The 20,068-nt window shown below is 42.5% G+C and overlaps 1 protein-coding gene across 1 annotated transcript; it reads left to right on the top strand.

The window, feature by feature from the left end:
- Positions 1 to 506: 506 nt before the first annotated feature.
- On the top strand, positions 507 to 19,557 carry LOC120058117 (guanine nucleotide exchange factor DBS-like). The gene is made up of 22 exons (XM_039006591.1): positions 507 to 512; positions 1,913 to 2,104; positions 2,447 to 2,606; positions 2,850 to 2,914; positions 3,048 to 3,121; positions 6,849 to 6,915; positions 7,366 to 7,481; positions 7,590 to 7,659; positions 7,777 to 7,869; positions 12,151 to 12,243; positions 13,195 to 13,320; positions 14,100 to 14,321; positions 14,485 to 14,577; positions 14,737 to 14,815; positions 14,952 to 15,024; positions 16,705 to 16,790; positions 17,227 to 17,313; positions 17,757 to 17,831; positions 18,627 to 18,736; positions 18,858 to 18,970; positions 19,108 to 19,211; positions 19,478 to 19,557. The coding sequence occupies exons 1-22, from the start codon at positions 507 to 509 to the stop codon at positions 19,555 to 19,557; spliced, it is 2,184 nt and encodes a 727-aa protein (XP_038862519.1).
- Positions 19,558 to 20,068: the final 511 nt, after the last annotated feature.

Genomic DNA, 20,068 nt, shown 5'->3' with positions numbered 1-20,068 from the left:
AATGTGATTGATATGTACTATTGCATTTTTTTTTATCCAGGAAGATCCGTATTAGCTTTTGTGATCCATATTAAGTTTTACAGAGAGTTTATAACGGCAAAGCTGACAAATTACACTCAGTGCATGGAGCAGCGCTCTCCATAGAACAGACTGGGGAGAACAGAGTGCCGACCACCCTACTAAAGCCAAGGTTAGACTGGGGAGAACAGAGTGCCGACCACCCTACTAAAGCCAAGGTTAGACTGGGGAGAACAGAGTGTCGACCACCCTACTAAAGCCAAGGTTAGACTGGGGAGAACAGAGTGCCGACCACCCTACTAAAGCCAAGGTTAGACTGGGGAGAACAGAGTGCCGACCACCCTACTAAAGCCAAGGTTAGACTGGGGAGAACAGAGTGCCGACCACCCTACTAAAGCCAAGGTTAGTGGAGTTAAAGTTTGAGTAAAACGCCACTCACCTTGATTCTTTCAGTGCTTACCACAGTCTTCCATGCTACCACTTCAATCATGGGGGTCTGCCGCTGCTGTGGGAACTGCTCTGACATTCTCATATGCTTTGCTTATTCGAAGTGACTGTTGATTGTTGAATTTCTCCAGTTTACAAAAAACATGTTTTTTTTAATTTTGCGCGCTCGTTAGCTGTTATTTTTGTTGGCAAATGAGATTGATTTCTGTTCATTGTACTGCCTATCAGCCATCAACAATCACCCATCATCTTCGCACGTGAATACGCTGACAGGCCAGGGGGGGAAACTTTGTTGGATTGGGCCATTTTCCACGGTAACAGTGCAGTAATTGGTTAAAATTACGAACCCACTTTTGATTGGACCCTTTTATGCGCTAAAAGTCTGGGGATTGGTCAAAATCGTGAGCTCTCGCATAATATGTGCTGATTGGTTGATTTTGAAATGGAATTATGCGATCACAGAATCGCGGAATCCTGTAGGGACTGACTAAAGGATACCAATAAGAAGAAGAGACTTGCTTGGGCCAAGAAACACAAGCAATGGATATTAGACCGGTGGAAATATGCCCTTTGGTCTGATGAGTCCAAATTTGAGATTTTTGGTTCCAACCACTGTGTCTTTGTGAAACGCAGAGTAGGTGAACAGATGATCTCCACATGTGTGGCTCCAACCGTGAAGCATGGAGGAGGAGGTTTGATGGTGTGGGGGTGCTTTGCTGGTGATTTATTTAGAATTCAAGGCACACTTAACCAGCATGGCTACCACAGAATTCTGCAGCGATACGCCATCCCATCTGGTTTGCGCTTAGTGGGACTATAATTTGTTTTTCAACAGGACAATGACCCAACACACCTCCAGGCTGTGTAAGGGCTATTTGACCAAGGAGAGTAATGGAGTGCTGCAGCCGATGACCTGGCCTCCTCAATCACCCGACCTCAACCCAATTGAGATGGTTTGGGATGAGTTGGACCGCAGAGTGAAGAAAAAGCAGCCAACAAGTTCTCAGCATATGTGGGAACTCCTTCAAGACTGTTGGAAAAGCATTCCAGGTGAAGCTGGTTGAGAGAATACCAAGAGTGTGCAAAGCTGTCTTCAAGGCAAAGGGTGGCTACATTGAAGAATCTCAAATATAACATATATTTTGATTTGTTAAACACTTTTTGGTTTACTACATTATTCCATAGATTATTTCATAGTTTTTATGTCTTCACTATTATTCTACAATGTAGAAAATAGTAAAATAAAGAAAAACCCTTGAATGAGTAGGTGTGTCCAAACTTTTGACTGGTACTGTACATATACTGTATATATATATACACACACACACACGCGCGCGCGCACGCACGCACGCACACAGACACACACACACATACATAAAGTCAATCAAATCAACCTCATAAACCTCTAAAAACTCACTTTCCCTATCTCTCTCTCTCTCTCTCTCAGGCTGCTAAGTGGTGTGGTGATGGCCTCTACCTCCTGGCCTCCCAACCCGTGGACAAGTGTCAGTCACATGAAGGGGCGGAGTCAGCGCTGCAGGAGATGGAGCGTTACCTAGATACGGCGGGACAGAACAAACTAACTGATCCTAGCGCCATCTACAGTGATTACAAGACAGTGCTCAACCAGGACTTCAGGGTAAGGGGATCCAGCTCTCTGACATGAATCCATGTCTGGATGTCACTAAAATGTGTCATCATAACGTCAATAAGTCAATGCAAAGAAAAGAAAACAAACAGCTGTCAACGCCTGTGAGTGTCCCACAGTAATGTTGCTCCTTGGTCCTCTGCACTCCTCTCTCCTTTCCTCTCCTCTCATCTCCCCTCTTTCCTCTCCTCTCATCTCCCCCTTTCCTCTCCTCCTCTCATCTCCCCCCTTTCCTCTCCTCTCATCTCCCCCTTTCCTCTCCTCTCCTCCTTTCATCTCCCCCCTTTCCTCTCCTCTCATCTCCCCCTTTCCTCTCCTCTCCTCCTCCCTCAGAACCAAGTAGAGAAAGTCTTTCAGAAGCAGGTGTCCGTGCAGGAGATGTTTGAGAAGAGGATGGTCAGTCTGAAGAAGCTGGCAGCCAAACAGACCAGGCCAGTCCAGCCTGTGGCCCCAAGGCCTGAAGCCTTCATCAAGTCCCCACTCTCCTCGCCAGGTGAGCCCCGACATATCACATGTTCTTACATACCACCAGTCCTTACATACCACCAGTCCTTACATACCACCAGTCCTAATATACCACCAGTCCTTACATACCACCAGCACTCTGTCCTCACAAATACAGTCCCGACATAGAGTTAATGCTCTTTTAACTGGAACAGTCAATGTATATTTAGATACGTGTATAGTGTTAATTTCCCACCTCATGTCCGCACCTATCTCTTCCTCTGCGCCATAGCAAAGAGAGTGCTGGAGAAGAGTTGCTCAGAGGGAGACTCTGTGAATGGGGTCAGCTGTAGAACAGTAAGTAGAGGTTCCTCTTACTTTGGTCAGTCTTTTATGGTGGGGTAGTATTATCATACCAGTAATATGTATGTTAAATGAGACACTAGCTCCAGTAATTTCAGTAGATCCTCATCCTATCCTGTGTTCACAGGTGGAGGACCAGCTACAGAGCAACAGAAGTACCTCACTGTCAGAGGAGGACGAGAACCTGGCCATCCTCAGAAAGTAAGTTCTGTCTGTGTTCTGTCTGTGTTCTGTCAGCTGTTATGATGTATGATGGCTAGTGTCTTCGTTATGTCTGACCATCTGTCTGTATTGAGTCTTTGATGTTTCTCTGACCTCTCTGTGTTGTGTTTCACCCCATAGAAATAAGAATTATATAGGCTCCTTAATCATCTGGTGTCTGTATCATGTATGGCCTGTATGTAAGCTATAACACCTGACCTGTCTGTATTATTATAATATAATTATGTCTGACCAGTCTGTATTGTTATAATATAATTATGTTTGACCCATCTATATTATTATAATATAATTATGTCTGACCCGTCTATATTATTATAATATAATTATGTCTGACCCGTCTATATATTATAATATAATTATGTCTGACCTGTCTGTATTGTTATAATATAATTATGTCTGACCTGTCTGTATTGTTATAATATAATTATGTCTGACCAGTCTGTATTGTTATAATATAATTATGTCTGACCAGTCTATATTATTATAATATAATTATGTCTGACCTGTCTGTATTATTATAATATAATTATGTCTGACCAGTCTGTATTGTTATAATATAATTATGTTTGACCCATCTATATTATTATAATATAATTATGTCTGACCCGTCTATATTATTATAATATAATTATGTCTGACCCGTCTATATATTATAATATAATTATGTCTGACCTGTCTGTATTGTTATAATATAATTATGTCTGACCTGTCTGTATTGTTATAATATAATTATGTCTGACCAGTCTATATTATTATAATATAATTATGTCTGACCCATCTATATTATTATAATATAATTATGTCTGACCCGTCTATATTATTATAATATAATTATGTCTGACCCGTCTATATTATTATAATATAATTATGTCTGACCCGTCTATATATTATAATATAATTATGTCTGACCCGTCTATATTATTATAATATAATTATGTCTGACCCGTCTATATATTATAATATAATTATGTCTGACCCGTCTATATATTATAATATAATTATGTCTGACCAGTCTATATTATTATAATATAATTATGTCTGACCCGTCTATATTATTATAATATAATTATGTCTGACCCGTCTATATAATTATAATATAATTATGTCTGACCCGTCTATATATTATAATATAATTATGTCTGACCCGTCTATATATTATAATATAATTATGTCTGACCAGTCTATATAATTATAATATAATTATGTCTGACCCGTCTATATATTATAATATAATTATGTCTGACCCGTCTATATATTATAATATAATTATGTCTGACCCGTCTATATTATTATAATATAATTATGTCTGACCCGTCTGTATTGTTATAATATAATTATGTCTGACCCGTCTATATTATTATAATATAATTATGTCTGACCCGTCTATATTATTATAATATAATTATGTCTGACCCGTCTATATAATTATAATATAATTATGTCTGACCCATCTATATATTATAATATAATTATGTCTGACCCGTCTATATATTATAATATAATTATGTCTGACCCGTCTATATATTATAATATAATTATGTCTGACCCGTCTATATATTATAATATAATTATGTCTGACCCGTCTGTATTATTATAATATAATTATGTCTGACCCATCTATATATTATAATATAATTATGTCTGACCCGTCTGTATTATTATAATATAATTATGTCTGACCCGTCTATATATTATAATATAATTATGTCTGACCCGTCTGTATTATTATAATATAATTATGTCTGACCCGTCTGTATTATTATAATATAATTATGTCTGACCCGTCTATATTATTATAATATAATTATGTCTGACCCGTCTGTATTATTATAATATAATTATGTCTGACCCGTCTATATTATTATAATATAATTATGTCTGACCCGTCTATATTATTATAATATAATTATGTCTGACCCGTCTGTATTATTATAATATAATTATGTCTGACCCGTCTATATTATTATAATATAATTATGTCTGACCCGTCTGTATTATTATAATATAATTATGTCTGACCAGTCTGTATTGTTATAATATAATTATGTCTGACCCGTCTGTATTATTATAATATAATTATGTCTGACCCGTCTATATAATTATAATATAATTATGTCTGACCCGTCTATATATTATAATATAATTATGTCTGACCCGTCTATATATTATAATATAATTATGTCTGACCAGTCTATATAATTATAATATAATTATGTCTGACCCGTCTATATATTATAATATAATTATGTCTGACCCGTCTATATATTATAATATAATTATGTCTGACCCGTCTATATTATTATAATATAATTATGTCTGACCCGTCTGTATTGTTATAATATAATTATGTCTGACCCGTCTATATTATTATAATATAATTATGTCTGACCCGTCTATATTATTATAATATAATTATGTCTGACCCGTCTATATAATTATAATATAATTATGTCTGACCCATCTATATATTATAATATAATTATGTCTGACCCGTCTATATATTATAATATAATTATGTCTGACCCGTCTATATATTATAATATAATTATGTCTGACCCGTCTATATATTATAATATAATTATGTCTGACCCGTCTGTATTATTATAATATAATTATGTCTGACCCATCTATATATTATAATATAATTATGTCTGACCCGTCTGTATTATTATAATATAATTATGTCTGACCCGTCTATATATTATAATATAATTATGTCTGACCCGTCTGTATTATTATAATATAATTATGTCTGACCCGTCTGTATTATTATAATATAATTATGTCTGACCCGTCTATATTATTATAATATAATTATGTCTGACCCGTCTGTATTATTATAATATAATTATGTCTGACCCGTCTATATTATTATAATATAATTATGTCTGACCCGTCTATATTATTATAATATAATTATGTCTGACCCGTCTGTATTATTATAATATAATTATGTCTGACCCGTCTATATTATTATAATATAATTATGTCTGACCCGTCTGTATTATTATAATATAATTATGTCTGACCAGTCTGTATTGTTATAATATAATTATGTCTGACCCGTCTGTATTATTATAATATAATTATGTCTGACCCGTCTGTATTATTATAATATAATTATGTCTGACCCGTCTGTATTATTATAATATAATTATGTCTGACCAGTCTGTATTATTATAATATAATTATGTCTGACCCGTCTGTATTATTATAATATAATTATGTCTGACCAGTCTGTATTATTATAATATAATTATGTCTGACCCATCTATATATTATAATATAATTATGTCTGACCCGTCTGTATTATTATAATATAATTATGTCTGACCCGTCTGTATTATTATAATATAATTATGTCTGACCCATCTATATATTATAATATAATTATGTCTGACCCGTCTGTATTATTATAATATAATTATGTCTGACCCGTCTGTATTATTATAATATAATTATGTCTGACCCGTTTAGGGAGGCAAAATTCCGGTAACTTTCCCAGAATTCCCAGTTTTCCCAGAAACATAGTGGGAGGATTCCGGATTTCCTGCTTATTCCCTCTCAATTCCGGGAATCTTCCAACTGGGATTCCTGGAAAACCTAGGAATTTGGAAAAATTACCGGAATATTGCAACCCTAAACCTGTCTAAATCATGCCTGACCTGTCTATACTCTGTCTGACCTGTGCTATGTCGCTCTGTAGACATGTAATGAATGAGCTGCTGGAGACAGAAAGGGGGTACGTGGAGGAACTGCACTGTGTCCTACAGGTGTGTACCTCTCCCCTGAACCATATGAACCCTCTCCCCTGGACCATATGAACCCTCTCCCCTGGACCATATGAACCCTCTCCCCTGGACCATATGAACCCTCTCCCCTGAACCATATGAACCCTCTCCCCTGGACCATATGAACCCTCTCCCCTGGACCATATGAACCCTCTCCCCTGGACCATATGAACCCTCTCCCCTGGACCATATGAACCCTCTCCCCTGGACCCTATGAACCCTCTCCCCTGGACCCATTAATCCTCAATCCCTCTCCCCTCTCCCCTGGACCCTATAAACCCTGTCAGTCGTCTTCACCTGTGTGCATCTGTCTTAAGTATTCAGCTTACCCTCTCCAAATCATGAGCTCAATCATTAGAGGCGCTGGTTCACAAAACTGACCTGAGATCTGTCTCTAGGTCATCCTAAATCATCTTTCTCTGTGTATTTAAGGGCTATGCCTCAGAGATGGACAATCCAGCCATGGCCAGCTTCATGCCCGCTCCTCTGCAGAACAAGAAAGATGTGCTGTTTGGCAACATGCCAGAGATCTACACCTTCCACAAGAGGTAAATGAACGCCCTCCCTAGCGGTTAATAATGGTGCTTACACAGTGATAGAACTACTGTCATTGTATTAACTGACTGATGATCTCTCTGTTTCTTGTCATCTTCCAGGACCTTTCTGGGGGAGTTAGAAGAGTACCAAGGCTGCCCGGAACTTGTGGGTCGTTGTTTTCTGAAGAGGGTGAGTGATTGGAGATTGAACTGGGATATGTGGCGTCTAAATCACTAGTCTGATTGTGAAGCAGGGCTATTTCTCTCTTTTCTTTATTTTCTCTCTCTCTCTCTCTCTCTCTCTCAGATGACAGACCTGCAGATCTATGAGAAGTACTGTCAGAATAAACCTCGCTCCGAGAGCTTGTGGAGACAGTGCTCCGACTGCACATTCTTCCAGGTACACACCATATACACCTCCCCTAATGTACACACCATATACACCTCCCCTGATGTAAACACCATACACCTCCCCTGGGGTACACACCATATACACACCTCCCCTGAGGTACACACCATACATACACCTCCCCTAATGTACACACCATATCCACCTCCCCTAATGTACACACCATACACACCTCCCCTGAGGTACACACCATATACACACCTCCCTGAGGTACACACCATATGCACACCTCCCCTAATGTACACACCATATCCACCTCCCCTAATGTACACACCATATACACACCTCCCCTGAGGTACACACCATATACACACCTCCCCTGAGGTACACACCATACACCTCCCCTGAGGTACACACCATATACACCTCCCCTAATGTACACACCATATACACACCTCCCCTGAGGTACACACCATACATACACCTCCCCTAATGTACACACCATATCCACCTCCCCTAATGTACACACCATATACACCTCCTCTGAGGTACACACCATATACACACCTCCCATAAGGTACACACCATATATACACCTCCCCTGAGGTACACACCATATACACACCTCCCTGAGGTACACACCATATGCACACCTCCCCTAATGTACACACCATATACACACCTCCTCTGAGGTACACACCATATACACACCTCCCCTGAGGTACACACCATATACACCTCCCCTGAGGTACACACCATATACACCTCCCCTAATGTACACACCATATACACACCTCCCCTGAGGTACACACCATACATACACCTCCCCTAATGTAAACACCATATCCACCTCCCCTAATGTACACACCATACACACCTCCCCTGAGGTACACACCATATACACACCTCCCTGAGGTACACACCATATGCACACCTCCCCTAATGTACACACCATATCCACCTCCCCTAATGTACACACCATATACACACCTCCCCTGAGGTACACACCATATACACACCTCCCCTGAGGTACACACCATATACACACCTCCCCTGAGGTACACACCATATACATCTCCCCTAATGTACACACCATATACACACCTCCCCTGAGGTACACACCATACATACACCTCCCCTAATGTACACACCATATCCACCTCCCCTAATGTACACACCATATACACCTCCTCTGAGGTACACACCATATACACACCTCCCATAAGGTACACACCATATATACACCTCCCCTGAGGTACACACCATATACACACCTCCCTGAGGTACACACCATATGCACACCTCCCCTAATGTACACACCATATACACACCTCCTCTGAGGTACACACCATATACACACCTCCCCTGAGGTACACACCATATACACCTCCCCTGAGGTACACACCATATACACCTCCCCTAATGTACACACCATATACACCTCCCCTGATGTAAACACCATACATCTCCCCTGGGGTACACACCATATACACCTCCTTGAGGTACACGCCATATACACCTCCCTGAGGTACACACCATATACACACCTCCCCTGAGGTACACACCATTTACACACCTCCCCTGAGGTACACACCATATACACACCTCCCCTGAGGTACACACCATATACACACCTCCCCTGAGGTACACACCATATCCACACCTCCCCTGAGGTACACACCATATCCACACCTCCCCTAAGGTACACACCATATACACACCTCCCATGAGGTATACACCATATACACCTCCCCTGATGTACACACCATACACCTCCCCTGAGGTACACACCATACACCTCCCCTGAGGTACACACCATATACACCTCCCCTAATGTACACACCATATACACCTCCCCTGAGGTACACACCATATACACACCTCCCTGAGGTACACACCAAATCCACCTCCCCTAATGTACAGGGGAGGTGGATATACACCTCTCCTGAGGTACACACCATATACACACCTCCCCTGAGGTACACACCACATACACACCTCCCCTGAGGTACACACCACATACATACCTCCCCTGAGGTACACACCATATACACCTCCCCTGAGGTACACACCATACATATACACACCTCCCCTGAGGTACACACCATAAACACACCTCCCTTGAGGTACACACCATATACATACCTCCCCTTAGGTACACACCATATACTCTCCCCTGAGGTACACACCATATACACACCTCCCCTGATGTACACACCTTATACACCTCCCCTGAGGTACACACCATACATATACACACCTCCCCTGAGGTACACACCATATACATACCTCCCCTTAGGTACACACCATATACTCTCCCCTGAGATACACACCATATACACACCTCCCCTGAGGTACACACCATATACACACACACCTCCCCTGAGATACACACCATATACACACCTCCCCTGAGGTACACACCATATACACCTCCCCTGAGGTACACACCATACATATACACACCTCCCCTGAGGTACACACCATACATACACCTCACCTAATGTACACACCATATACACCTCCCCTAATGTACACACCATATCCACCTCCCCTAATGTACACACCATATACACCTCCCCTGAGGTACACGCCATATACATACCTCCCCTAAGGTACACACCATATGCACACCTTTCCTAAGGTACACACCATACATACACCTCCCCTAATGTACACACCATATACACCTCCCCTAATGTACACACCATATACACCTCCCCTGAGGTACACACCACATACACACCTCCCATAAGGTACACACCATATATACACCTCCCCTGAGGTACACACAATATACACACCGCCCCTGAGGTACACAACATATATACACCTCCCCTGAGGTACACACCATATACTCTCCCCTGAGGTACACACCATATACACACCTCACCTTAGGTACACACCATATACTCTCCCCTGAGGTACACACCATATACACACCTCCCCTAATGTACACACCATATACACACCTCCCCTGAGGTACACACCATATACACACCTCCCCTGATGTACACACCATTTGCACACCTCCCCTAAGGTACACACCATGTACTCTCCCCTGAGGTACACACCATACATACACCTCCTCTGAGGTACACACCATATACACACCTCCCCTGAGGTACACACCATACATACACCTCCCCTGAGGTACACACCATATACACCTCCCCTGAGGTACACACCATACATACACACACCTCCCCTGAGGTGCACACCATATACTCTCCCCTGAGGTACACACCATATACAAACCTCACCGTAGGTACACACCATACATATACACACCTCCCCTGATGTACACACCATACATACACACACCTCCCCTGAGGTACACACCATATACACACACACCTCCCCTGAGATACACACCATATACACACCTCCCCTGAGGTACACACCATATACACCTCCCCTGAGGTACACACCATACATATACACACCTCCCCTGAGGTACACACCATACATACACCTCCCCTAATGTACACACCATATACACCTCCCCTAATGTACACACCATATCCACCTCCCCTAATGTACACACCATATACACCTCCCCTGAGGTACACACCATATACATACCTCCCCTAAGGTACACACCATATGCACACCTTTCCTAAGGTACACACCATACATACACCTCCCCTAATGTACACACCATATACACCTCCCCTAATGTACACACCATATACACCTCCCCTGAGGTACACACCACATACACACCTCCCATAAGGTACACACCATATATACACCTCCCCTGAGGTACACACAATATACACACCGCCCCTGAGGTACACAACATATATACACCTCCCCTGAGGTACACACCATATACTCTCCCCTGAGGTACACACCATATACACACCTCACCTTAGGTACACACCATATACTCTCCCCTGAGGTACACACCATATACACACCTCCCCTAATGTACACACCATATACACACCTCCCCTGAGGTACACACCATATACACACCTCCCCTGATGTACACACCATTTGCACACCTCCCCTAAGGTACACACCATGTACTCTCCCCTGAGGTACACACCATACATACACCTCCTCTGAGGTACACACCATATACACACCTCCCCTGAGGTACACACCATACATACACCTCCTCTGAGGTACACACCATATACACACCTCCCCTGAGGTACACACCATATACACACCTCCCCTGAGGTACACACCATATACACACCTCCCCTGAGGTACACACCATATACACACCTCCCCTGAGGTACACACAGACCCCCAAAAGCTCCAGGCCTGAGTGGTTATTATTTCCTACTAATCTTTTCTCCCTGTTCTGGTCTGCACCAGGAATGTCAGAAGAAGCTGGAACATAAACTGGGCTTGGATTCCTATCTCCTGAAACCGGTCCAGAGGATTACCAAATACCAGCTCCTGTTGAAGGTATATAATCTTTAAAGATCTAATCTGCATTTGGGGAAACAGCACCACTGACTCACCCCTCTGCCCCTCATCCCCTATAGTCCATACCTCATCAACCCAGCTCCATCCTCTCTCCTTCACTTCCTCATGTCTTAAAGCTGAAATCCATAAAGGGGACACAGCACCACTGTTCTCCCCTCTGCCCCTCATCCCCTATAGTCCATACCTCATCAGCCCAGCTCCATCCTCTCTCCTTCACTTCCTCATGCCTTAAAGCTGAAACCCATACAAGGGGACACAGCACCACTGCCTCACCCCTCTGCCCCTCATCCCCTATAGTCCATACCTCATCAGCCCAGCTCCATCCTCTCACCTTCACTTCCTCATGCCTTAAAGCTGAAATCCATAAAGGGGACACAGCACCACTGTTCTCCCCTCTGCCCCTCATCCCCTATAGTCCATACCTCATCAGCCCAGCTCCATCCTCTCACCTTCACTTCCTCATGCCTTAAAGCTAAAATCCATAAAGGGACACAGCACCACTGTTCTCCCCTCTGCCCCTCATCCCCTATAGTCCATACCTCATCAGCCCAGCTCCATCCTCTCTCCTTCACTTCCTCATGCCTTAAAGCTGAAATCCATAAAGGGGACACAGCACCACTGTTCTTCTTTTTGTTTTGTTGATGAAAGAAGCATCCAGCATCGTGGTAAAAAAAAGTTGCAGTACATATTCTGATGTTCTATCGTGCGTGCAATGATGTCAGATGGCGAAAACTGTGTTGGTTGTTTGTAGTAACTTCTTTGATGTTGTAATATCCCAAAGGGACGTGGTAGTTTCACCAATTAAGGATTCTGGCTTTGTTGTCTCAAACATAAAAATATTTAGGTCCATATTAATATCCTTTGTACTTTGTTCTTTATACACCATTCCATTACAGATCCAAAACGTCAATGTGTGTCTTTGAATTGTAGGAGCTGCTAAAGTACAGTAAGGGCTGTGAGGGGTCAGAGGCCCTGCAGGAGGCGCTCACCTCTATCCTGGGAATCTTGAAGGCTGTCAATGACTCCATGCACCTCATTGCTATCACTGGATACGATGTGAGTTTATCATCGCTCAACTTCACATTGTATGAAATGTACTGCATATTGTATCAAATGTAGTTCATTTTGTATGAAATGTACTGCATATTGTATCAAATGTAGTTCATTTTGTATCAAATGTACTGCATATTGTATCAAATGTATTGCATATTGTTATGAAATGTACTTCATATTGTATGAAATGTGCTTCATATTGTAGGAAATGTACTGCATATTGTTATGAAATGTACTGCATATTGTATGAAATGTACTGCATATTGTATGAAATGTACTGCATATTGTTATGAAATGTACTTCATATTGTATGAAATGTACTGCATATTGTATCAAATGTATTGCATATTGTTATGAAATGTACTTCATATTGTATGAAATGTACTGCATATTGTATGAAATGTATTGCATATTGTTATGAAATGTACTGTATATTGTTATGAAATGTACTGCATATTGTTATGAAATGTACTTCATATTGTATGAAATGTACTTCATATTGTATGAAATGTACTGCATATTGTATCAAATGTATTGCATATTGTTATGAAATGTACTTCATATTGTAGGAAATGTAGTTCATATTGTATCAAATGTACTGCAAATTGTATGAAATGTACTGCATATTGTTATGAAATGTACTTCATATTGTATGAAACATATTCCTTTCATGGCGTCAACATCACATTACTTCAGAGATGTGAATATTACATGAGTCAGCAGCACCATAGCTTATGATGACACATGAACTTTCTCCTGACCTGTGACCCCTCCTCTGATAGGGTCACCTGGGTGACCTGGGCCGGCTGCTGATGCAGGGGTCATTCAGCGTGTGGACGGAACACAAGAAAGGTCACGCCAAGGTCAAGGACATGGCCCGCTTCAAGCCTATGCAGAGACACCTGTTCCTGCACGAGAAAGCCCTGCTCTTCTGTAAGAGACGCGAAGAGAACGGGGAGGGCTATGAGAAAGCCCCCTCCTACAGCTTCAAACAGTCCCTTAGCGTGAGTCTGTCTGTCTGTCTGTCTGTCTGTCTGTCTGTCTGTCTGTCTGTCTGTCTGTCTGTGTTGTGTGTCTGTCGGTCTTACCAAGTGTTTGATATTGCAAGGGAGTTAAAATAGATGTTTTAGAAGGTAACATTTTCCAACACGGTATGCCTTCTACCAGATGAGTGCTGTGGGCATCACTGAGAATGCCAAAGGTGACAACAAGAAGTTTGAGGTCTGGTGCAACTCACGAGAGGAGGTGTACATTGTGCAGGTGCGTGACCAGCACTCAAATCCTGCCCATTCGACTGCTATAGATTACATGACAATGTATTTATTTTTTACAATGATACACAAATCACATCTGACTCTGTTTGGAATGTAACACATATATCTGCACTAACCAGTAATGGGTTTCATCGTTGTAATTCAGGCCCCGACGAATGAGGTGAAAACGACGTGGGTGAACGAGATCCGGAAGGTTCTGACAACACAGCTGGAGGCCTACAGAGGTAGACCTGGGGTCATATAGTATTTGTTTTCTTTCTAATACTTAGAGTGTATTATATTCTAATTACATTGAGTATTACATTGTTCAGTGCTCATGATAAGGTGGGACTGTGGTAGATCTCCCTGCATGTCTTCCAGAAGCCAGCCAACAGAGGTCGTCAGACGGACTGTTCCAGTTCCCTCCTACCGCTGGAGAACCTGTCAGCCTCGGGTCAGTCACCTGACACATATTGACCAATCACAGACCCCCTCCCACACTTGTCCCATATCAAATTTTATTGGTCACATACACGTTGTTAGCAGATGTTATTGCAGGTGTAGCAAAATGCTTGTGCTTCTAGCTCCAACAGTGCAGTAATATCTAATAAGTAATATCTAACAAATTACACAACATATACCCAATACTCACAAATCTAAGTATAATAAATATAAGACTATATACATATGGTCGTGCCATGTCAGAGCGGAACGGACTAAGATACAGTAGAATAGTATAGACAAGCAGTATATACATATGAGATGAGTAATGCAAGATGTGTAAACATTATTAAAGTGACTAGTGTTCCATTCCATATTGACCTATCACAGACCCTCTCCCACACTTGTGCCATATTGACCTATCACAGACCCTCTCCTACATTTGTCCCATATTGACCTATCAAAATACTTTAAAGTACTACTTAAGTTGTTTATTTGGGGTTTCTGTACTTTACTATTTATATTTTTGACAACTTTTACTTTACTACATTCCTAAAGAAAATGATGTACATTTTACTCCATACATTTTCCCTGACACCAAAAAGTACTTGTTACATTACAGGAAAATGTGGTCTAATTCACATACTTATCAAGAGAACATCCCTGGTCATCCCTACTGTCTCTGATCTGACGGACTCACTAAACACAAATGCTTTGTTTGTAAATTATGTCTGAGTGTTTGAATGTGACCCTTGCTATCCGTAAATACAAATCGTGCCGTCTGGTTTGCTTAATACAGTGGTGCCCAACCAGGGGGTACTAGGTCCCCTGAGGGTACTGGGACTATCCACAGGGGGTACTAGGACACCTGGGGGTACTGGGCCTATCCACAGGGGGTACTAGGACACCTGGGGGTACTGGGCCTATCCACAGGGGGTACTAGGACACCTGGGGGTACTGGGCCTATCCACAGGGGGTACTAGGACACCTGGGGGTACTGGGCCTATCCACAGGGGGTACTAGGACACCTGGGGGTACTGGGCCTATCCACAGGGGGTACTAGAGAAGAATCATGAGACCAATGGCCTACTGGTAAAATGCACATGAGGGGGTACTTCAGGGGTCCTCCAGGCAGAGCAACATTCAGTTGGTGGTACAGTAACTGACAAAGGTTGGGAACCACTGGCTTAATAATTTAAAGAATGTGAAATTATTTATACTTTTACTTTTGATACTTAAGTATATTTTAGCAATTACATTTACTTTTGATTAGTAAGTATATTTAAATCCAAATACTTTGACTTTTACTCAAGTAGTATTTTACTGGGTGACTTTCACTTTTACTTGAGTAATTTTCTATTAAGGCATCTTTACTTTTAGTCAAGTATGACAATTGGGTCGGGGAGGTACTTAGATCCAGACTCATTGTGGAGAAGATACTAACGTCCGTGGGCATGACGTAGCTTTTGGCCGGTGCAAGGAGTCTGGGTAGCCAAGCAACTTGTCTTCGCCTCTCTTGCACCAATGAGAAGGATTTATTTTCCAGTCTAGTATGTCTAGTATAAATCACATGGTTCTGGGTTTTGTGGGTACAGAATTGATCATGGTTATAACCTGAACACAACATGTTGCGTACCCTCAGTGGGTTGCAGTGTGTTTCTGACTGACCCATTTCATCCTCCTGTTTCCCCAGTTCATTTAGAAGAGAGGAGAGGAGCATGAAGGTGAAGAAGGAAGAACCCAGCAACCCTGACGCTAACTCCTCCCCAAAAACCAAAGGTGAACAGAAAGAAGGAGGAGGGTCTGCTGTATAACGCAAACCCAGCTCAGACCACCACCTTTCAACTGGGTCTAATGCTAAATTCAGCACTATTCTTTACTCTCACCTGTGTCTAATACTTATCACTTTCCTAAAGCTTTCCTTGTTCATCTAAACAACACTAGCTTCTGACTTTTACACTTTACTAAACTTTGCTTCTCCCTCTTCGATGAGATGACTAATCTTTCTCTTCACTTTCCTCTCTTACACCTTTTTCCCTATGTGGTCTCTTCTTTCTATTTCGGATGTCTTTCTCTCATTACTGCACTTTCTATCTTTCGCTCCCTTTCTTCTATTGTGTCTCACATACCTCTCCCTGTCACTCTCCTGTTTCTCATCCCACTCGCCTCTCCCTCCTTCCCTCTCTACCCTGCTCCTCTCCTTCTCCTGGCCCAGACGAGGCAGTGACCAGTCCTACCTTAGACAGAGCAGCAGTAGCTAAAAAGCGTTTTACCTTGCAGGGCTTCAGCAACTTCAGCAAAGGTAATAGCACTATCTCGCCACCAGGGGCTGCCATAGTACCTTACCTTACTACATCATGACAGGACTTTACAAGGCTAATGTCAGCACTGTAGCCTACAACATGAAAAAAATGGCATGCTTCCTTCCACAGACCTCTCACCTCCTGACAATAAAAGCTTAACTTTACCCAGGATGCCTCTCTCTCTGCCAGGTACAGATTAGTGTCTAGAGAGGTAACTTCGTCCCATAGCTTTAGCCGACCAATTAGAGCTGTACTGTAGCTGATAGTGAATAGATCGCTTCAGACCCTGTATCTCTGTTTTTCAACCCTGTGGTGTGTGCTACTACTGACAGAGTAGACATACTTCCTGTAACTTCCACTTTAAAGATGTGCTACTACTGATTTCTACTTCCTGGTAGTGTCTAGCTGCTCCTCTTCACTCTCTTCTCTTGTATTCGGCTAGGTTCTGCCACAAGCCCTGACCATAAAACCAAACGTCATGAGATAAAGAGTGATCCCACTCCGTTCGGCTTCAAAGGTACACCATCCCATAATAACTCTGTTCACTGACTCTGTGGTCGACCACGGTCACTGTATTTGATCCTTTCAACCGTGGTTGGTCAGGGTGATTGTTTTACACACAGCAGTTTCTCCCCTCAGACAAAGAGAACATGGTTCATCAGGGAATGTATGAAACATTGTGTTGACTGACAGGCAACAGTGGTCGTAGTTACCACGCTCGGTCATTTACTGTGGTTGAGCACGTTCGCTGCGGTCTATCCCTTTGACTGTGTTTCATTGCGGTCGTGTGTATCTATCTCTCTCAGACCCAGGACCTCACGCTCACCTCCACCTGGGCAGAGTCAGGTGGCTCAGCACCTCGAGTCTCTTACAGACCAAGAGGAGAGGTAACCGTACAGCACTCGACTGGACTGGTTTAGACTATTGAAATGTGGAATGATCACAAAATGGCTGCCGAATTCCCTTGAGAGGTTTGCCCCACATCTTTCTCACTCCCTACACACTGTGTTCCCAGGCCTGAGTGTATGTATGCACATGCAATACATTTATCAAGAAACGGGCACGTTCCTGGTTGCTTAGTGGTGTTGCGGTTCTGAATGGTCCAGCACGATTACTGTTGGCTCACTGATGGCTTTGTGGTTGAGTTCCACTGGACTTGGTCCTGTTCTCTCTGATTGCGGTCCACCCCGTCACTGACCGTATCTGGTCTAGCAGAAGTTGCTGCAGTGCCTGCTCTCACTCTCTCTGTGTGTGTGTGTGTGTGTGTGTCCACACCATACTCTTATGTCCCCTCTCTCCCTTCCTCCTCTAGGATGGACCAAGGGCTCTCTCTCATTGGACGCCAACGAGGAGAATGATGGGTACTCTAGCACTGAAGAGCCCCTAACCTCAGACCCTGAGGACGAGGGGGGAAAGAAACTGGTGAGTGTGTATCTGTGTGGTGATTGTCATCCACTCCAAGCTGTTTTGTAGCGCCACGTACAAACCGTTTTAAAAGAATAGTTTACAATCGTACATACAATGTAACACCCTATCTTGACAGTGTGCAGGGAAGTACACAGTGGTGTCTGATTATGAGAAGTGTAGCGCCCAGGATCTGTCAGTCAAGAGTGGTGAAACGGTTCAGCTGATCAAGGAGGGAGAAGATGGCCAGTGGTGAGAATATTACCTCGACACTGGGTTTCACACAATCACAATAGTCTATTCAAACAGGGTAATATTCATTAGGACACATCATAGTAAAAGGTAGCTAAGTGATGATTGGGCGTACGGGGTTGTGTGTGTTTCTGCAGGTTTGTGAAGAATCTGAAGACTAAGCAGGAGGGCTGGTTGGCTGCTGCCAACCTTTACACCCTGATGGGAGAGTCCACGTCCTGCCAGTCTCTCACCAGCTCAGGTACAACCTCTCCATCTAGGTACAATTATATGTGTGTGTATGTGTGTGTGTGCATATCTCTCCTAAACCATCTCCTCTAACCTCTCTGTGTGAGCATCTCTCCTAAACCATCTCCTCTAACCTCTCTGTGTGTGAGCATCTCTCCTAAACCATCTCCTCTAACCTCTCTCTCTGTGTGTGTGTGTGTGTGTGTGTGTGTGTATATATATATATATATACACACACACATATATGTGTGTGTGTATGTGTATATATATATATTGCAGAGGGCAGTGGCTCAGGGAACCTCAGCACTTCATCCAGCTGCTGTGAGACCAACACCAGCTCCTCTGACATCAAGCCCTGAACCCTCCAACCTTCCCTGGCCACATCAGGCCGCCCCTGGTCTCCGGAGCCGAACGCTACAGCACCAGCTGGTGGCTCCCCCAACAAAGCAGTACTTTCTCCCCCACCCAGAACCCAACTTTGCCTCTCCTTACCCAGAGGCAAGCCCCTGGATTAGGATACTGGTCAGCCACTTCAAGAAAATGGCAACTAATGCCAGTGTTCCAGTGACCAGTCTATAGATAGTAGTGTCATTGATTAGAGAATGGATCTGGTGCCCTGGTGTAATTGTAGAGACACAGTGCAGTGTTTGTATTAAGAAGCTACATCTATCCATCCATCCACAGGATGAGCAAGTGGAGTATGAGGTCTAGGATTGGTGAAGGGTGAACTGTTCCTAGATCTGATCGTCAGCTATGCAAGCAGACCTGGGGCAGGCTAATATCAATGGCACTACGGCAGACAAAATGCCATGGACAAGATGGAACCTGACATAACCAATAGAATTTGAATAACATTCTAGAATGAATTAG

This window comes from Salvelinus namaycush, chromosome 13 (genome assembly GCF_016432855.1).
Source record: "Salvelinus namaycush isolate Seneca chromosome 13, SaNama_1.0, whole genome shotgun sequence".
NCBI classification, from domain to species: Eukaryota; Metazoa; Chordata; class Actinopteri; order Salmoniformes; family Salmonidae; genus Salvelinus; species Salvelinus namaycush.
The sequence above is the reverse complement of the archived record's forward strand: the minus strand, read 5'-3'. Positions and strand labels throughout refer to the sequence as shown.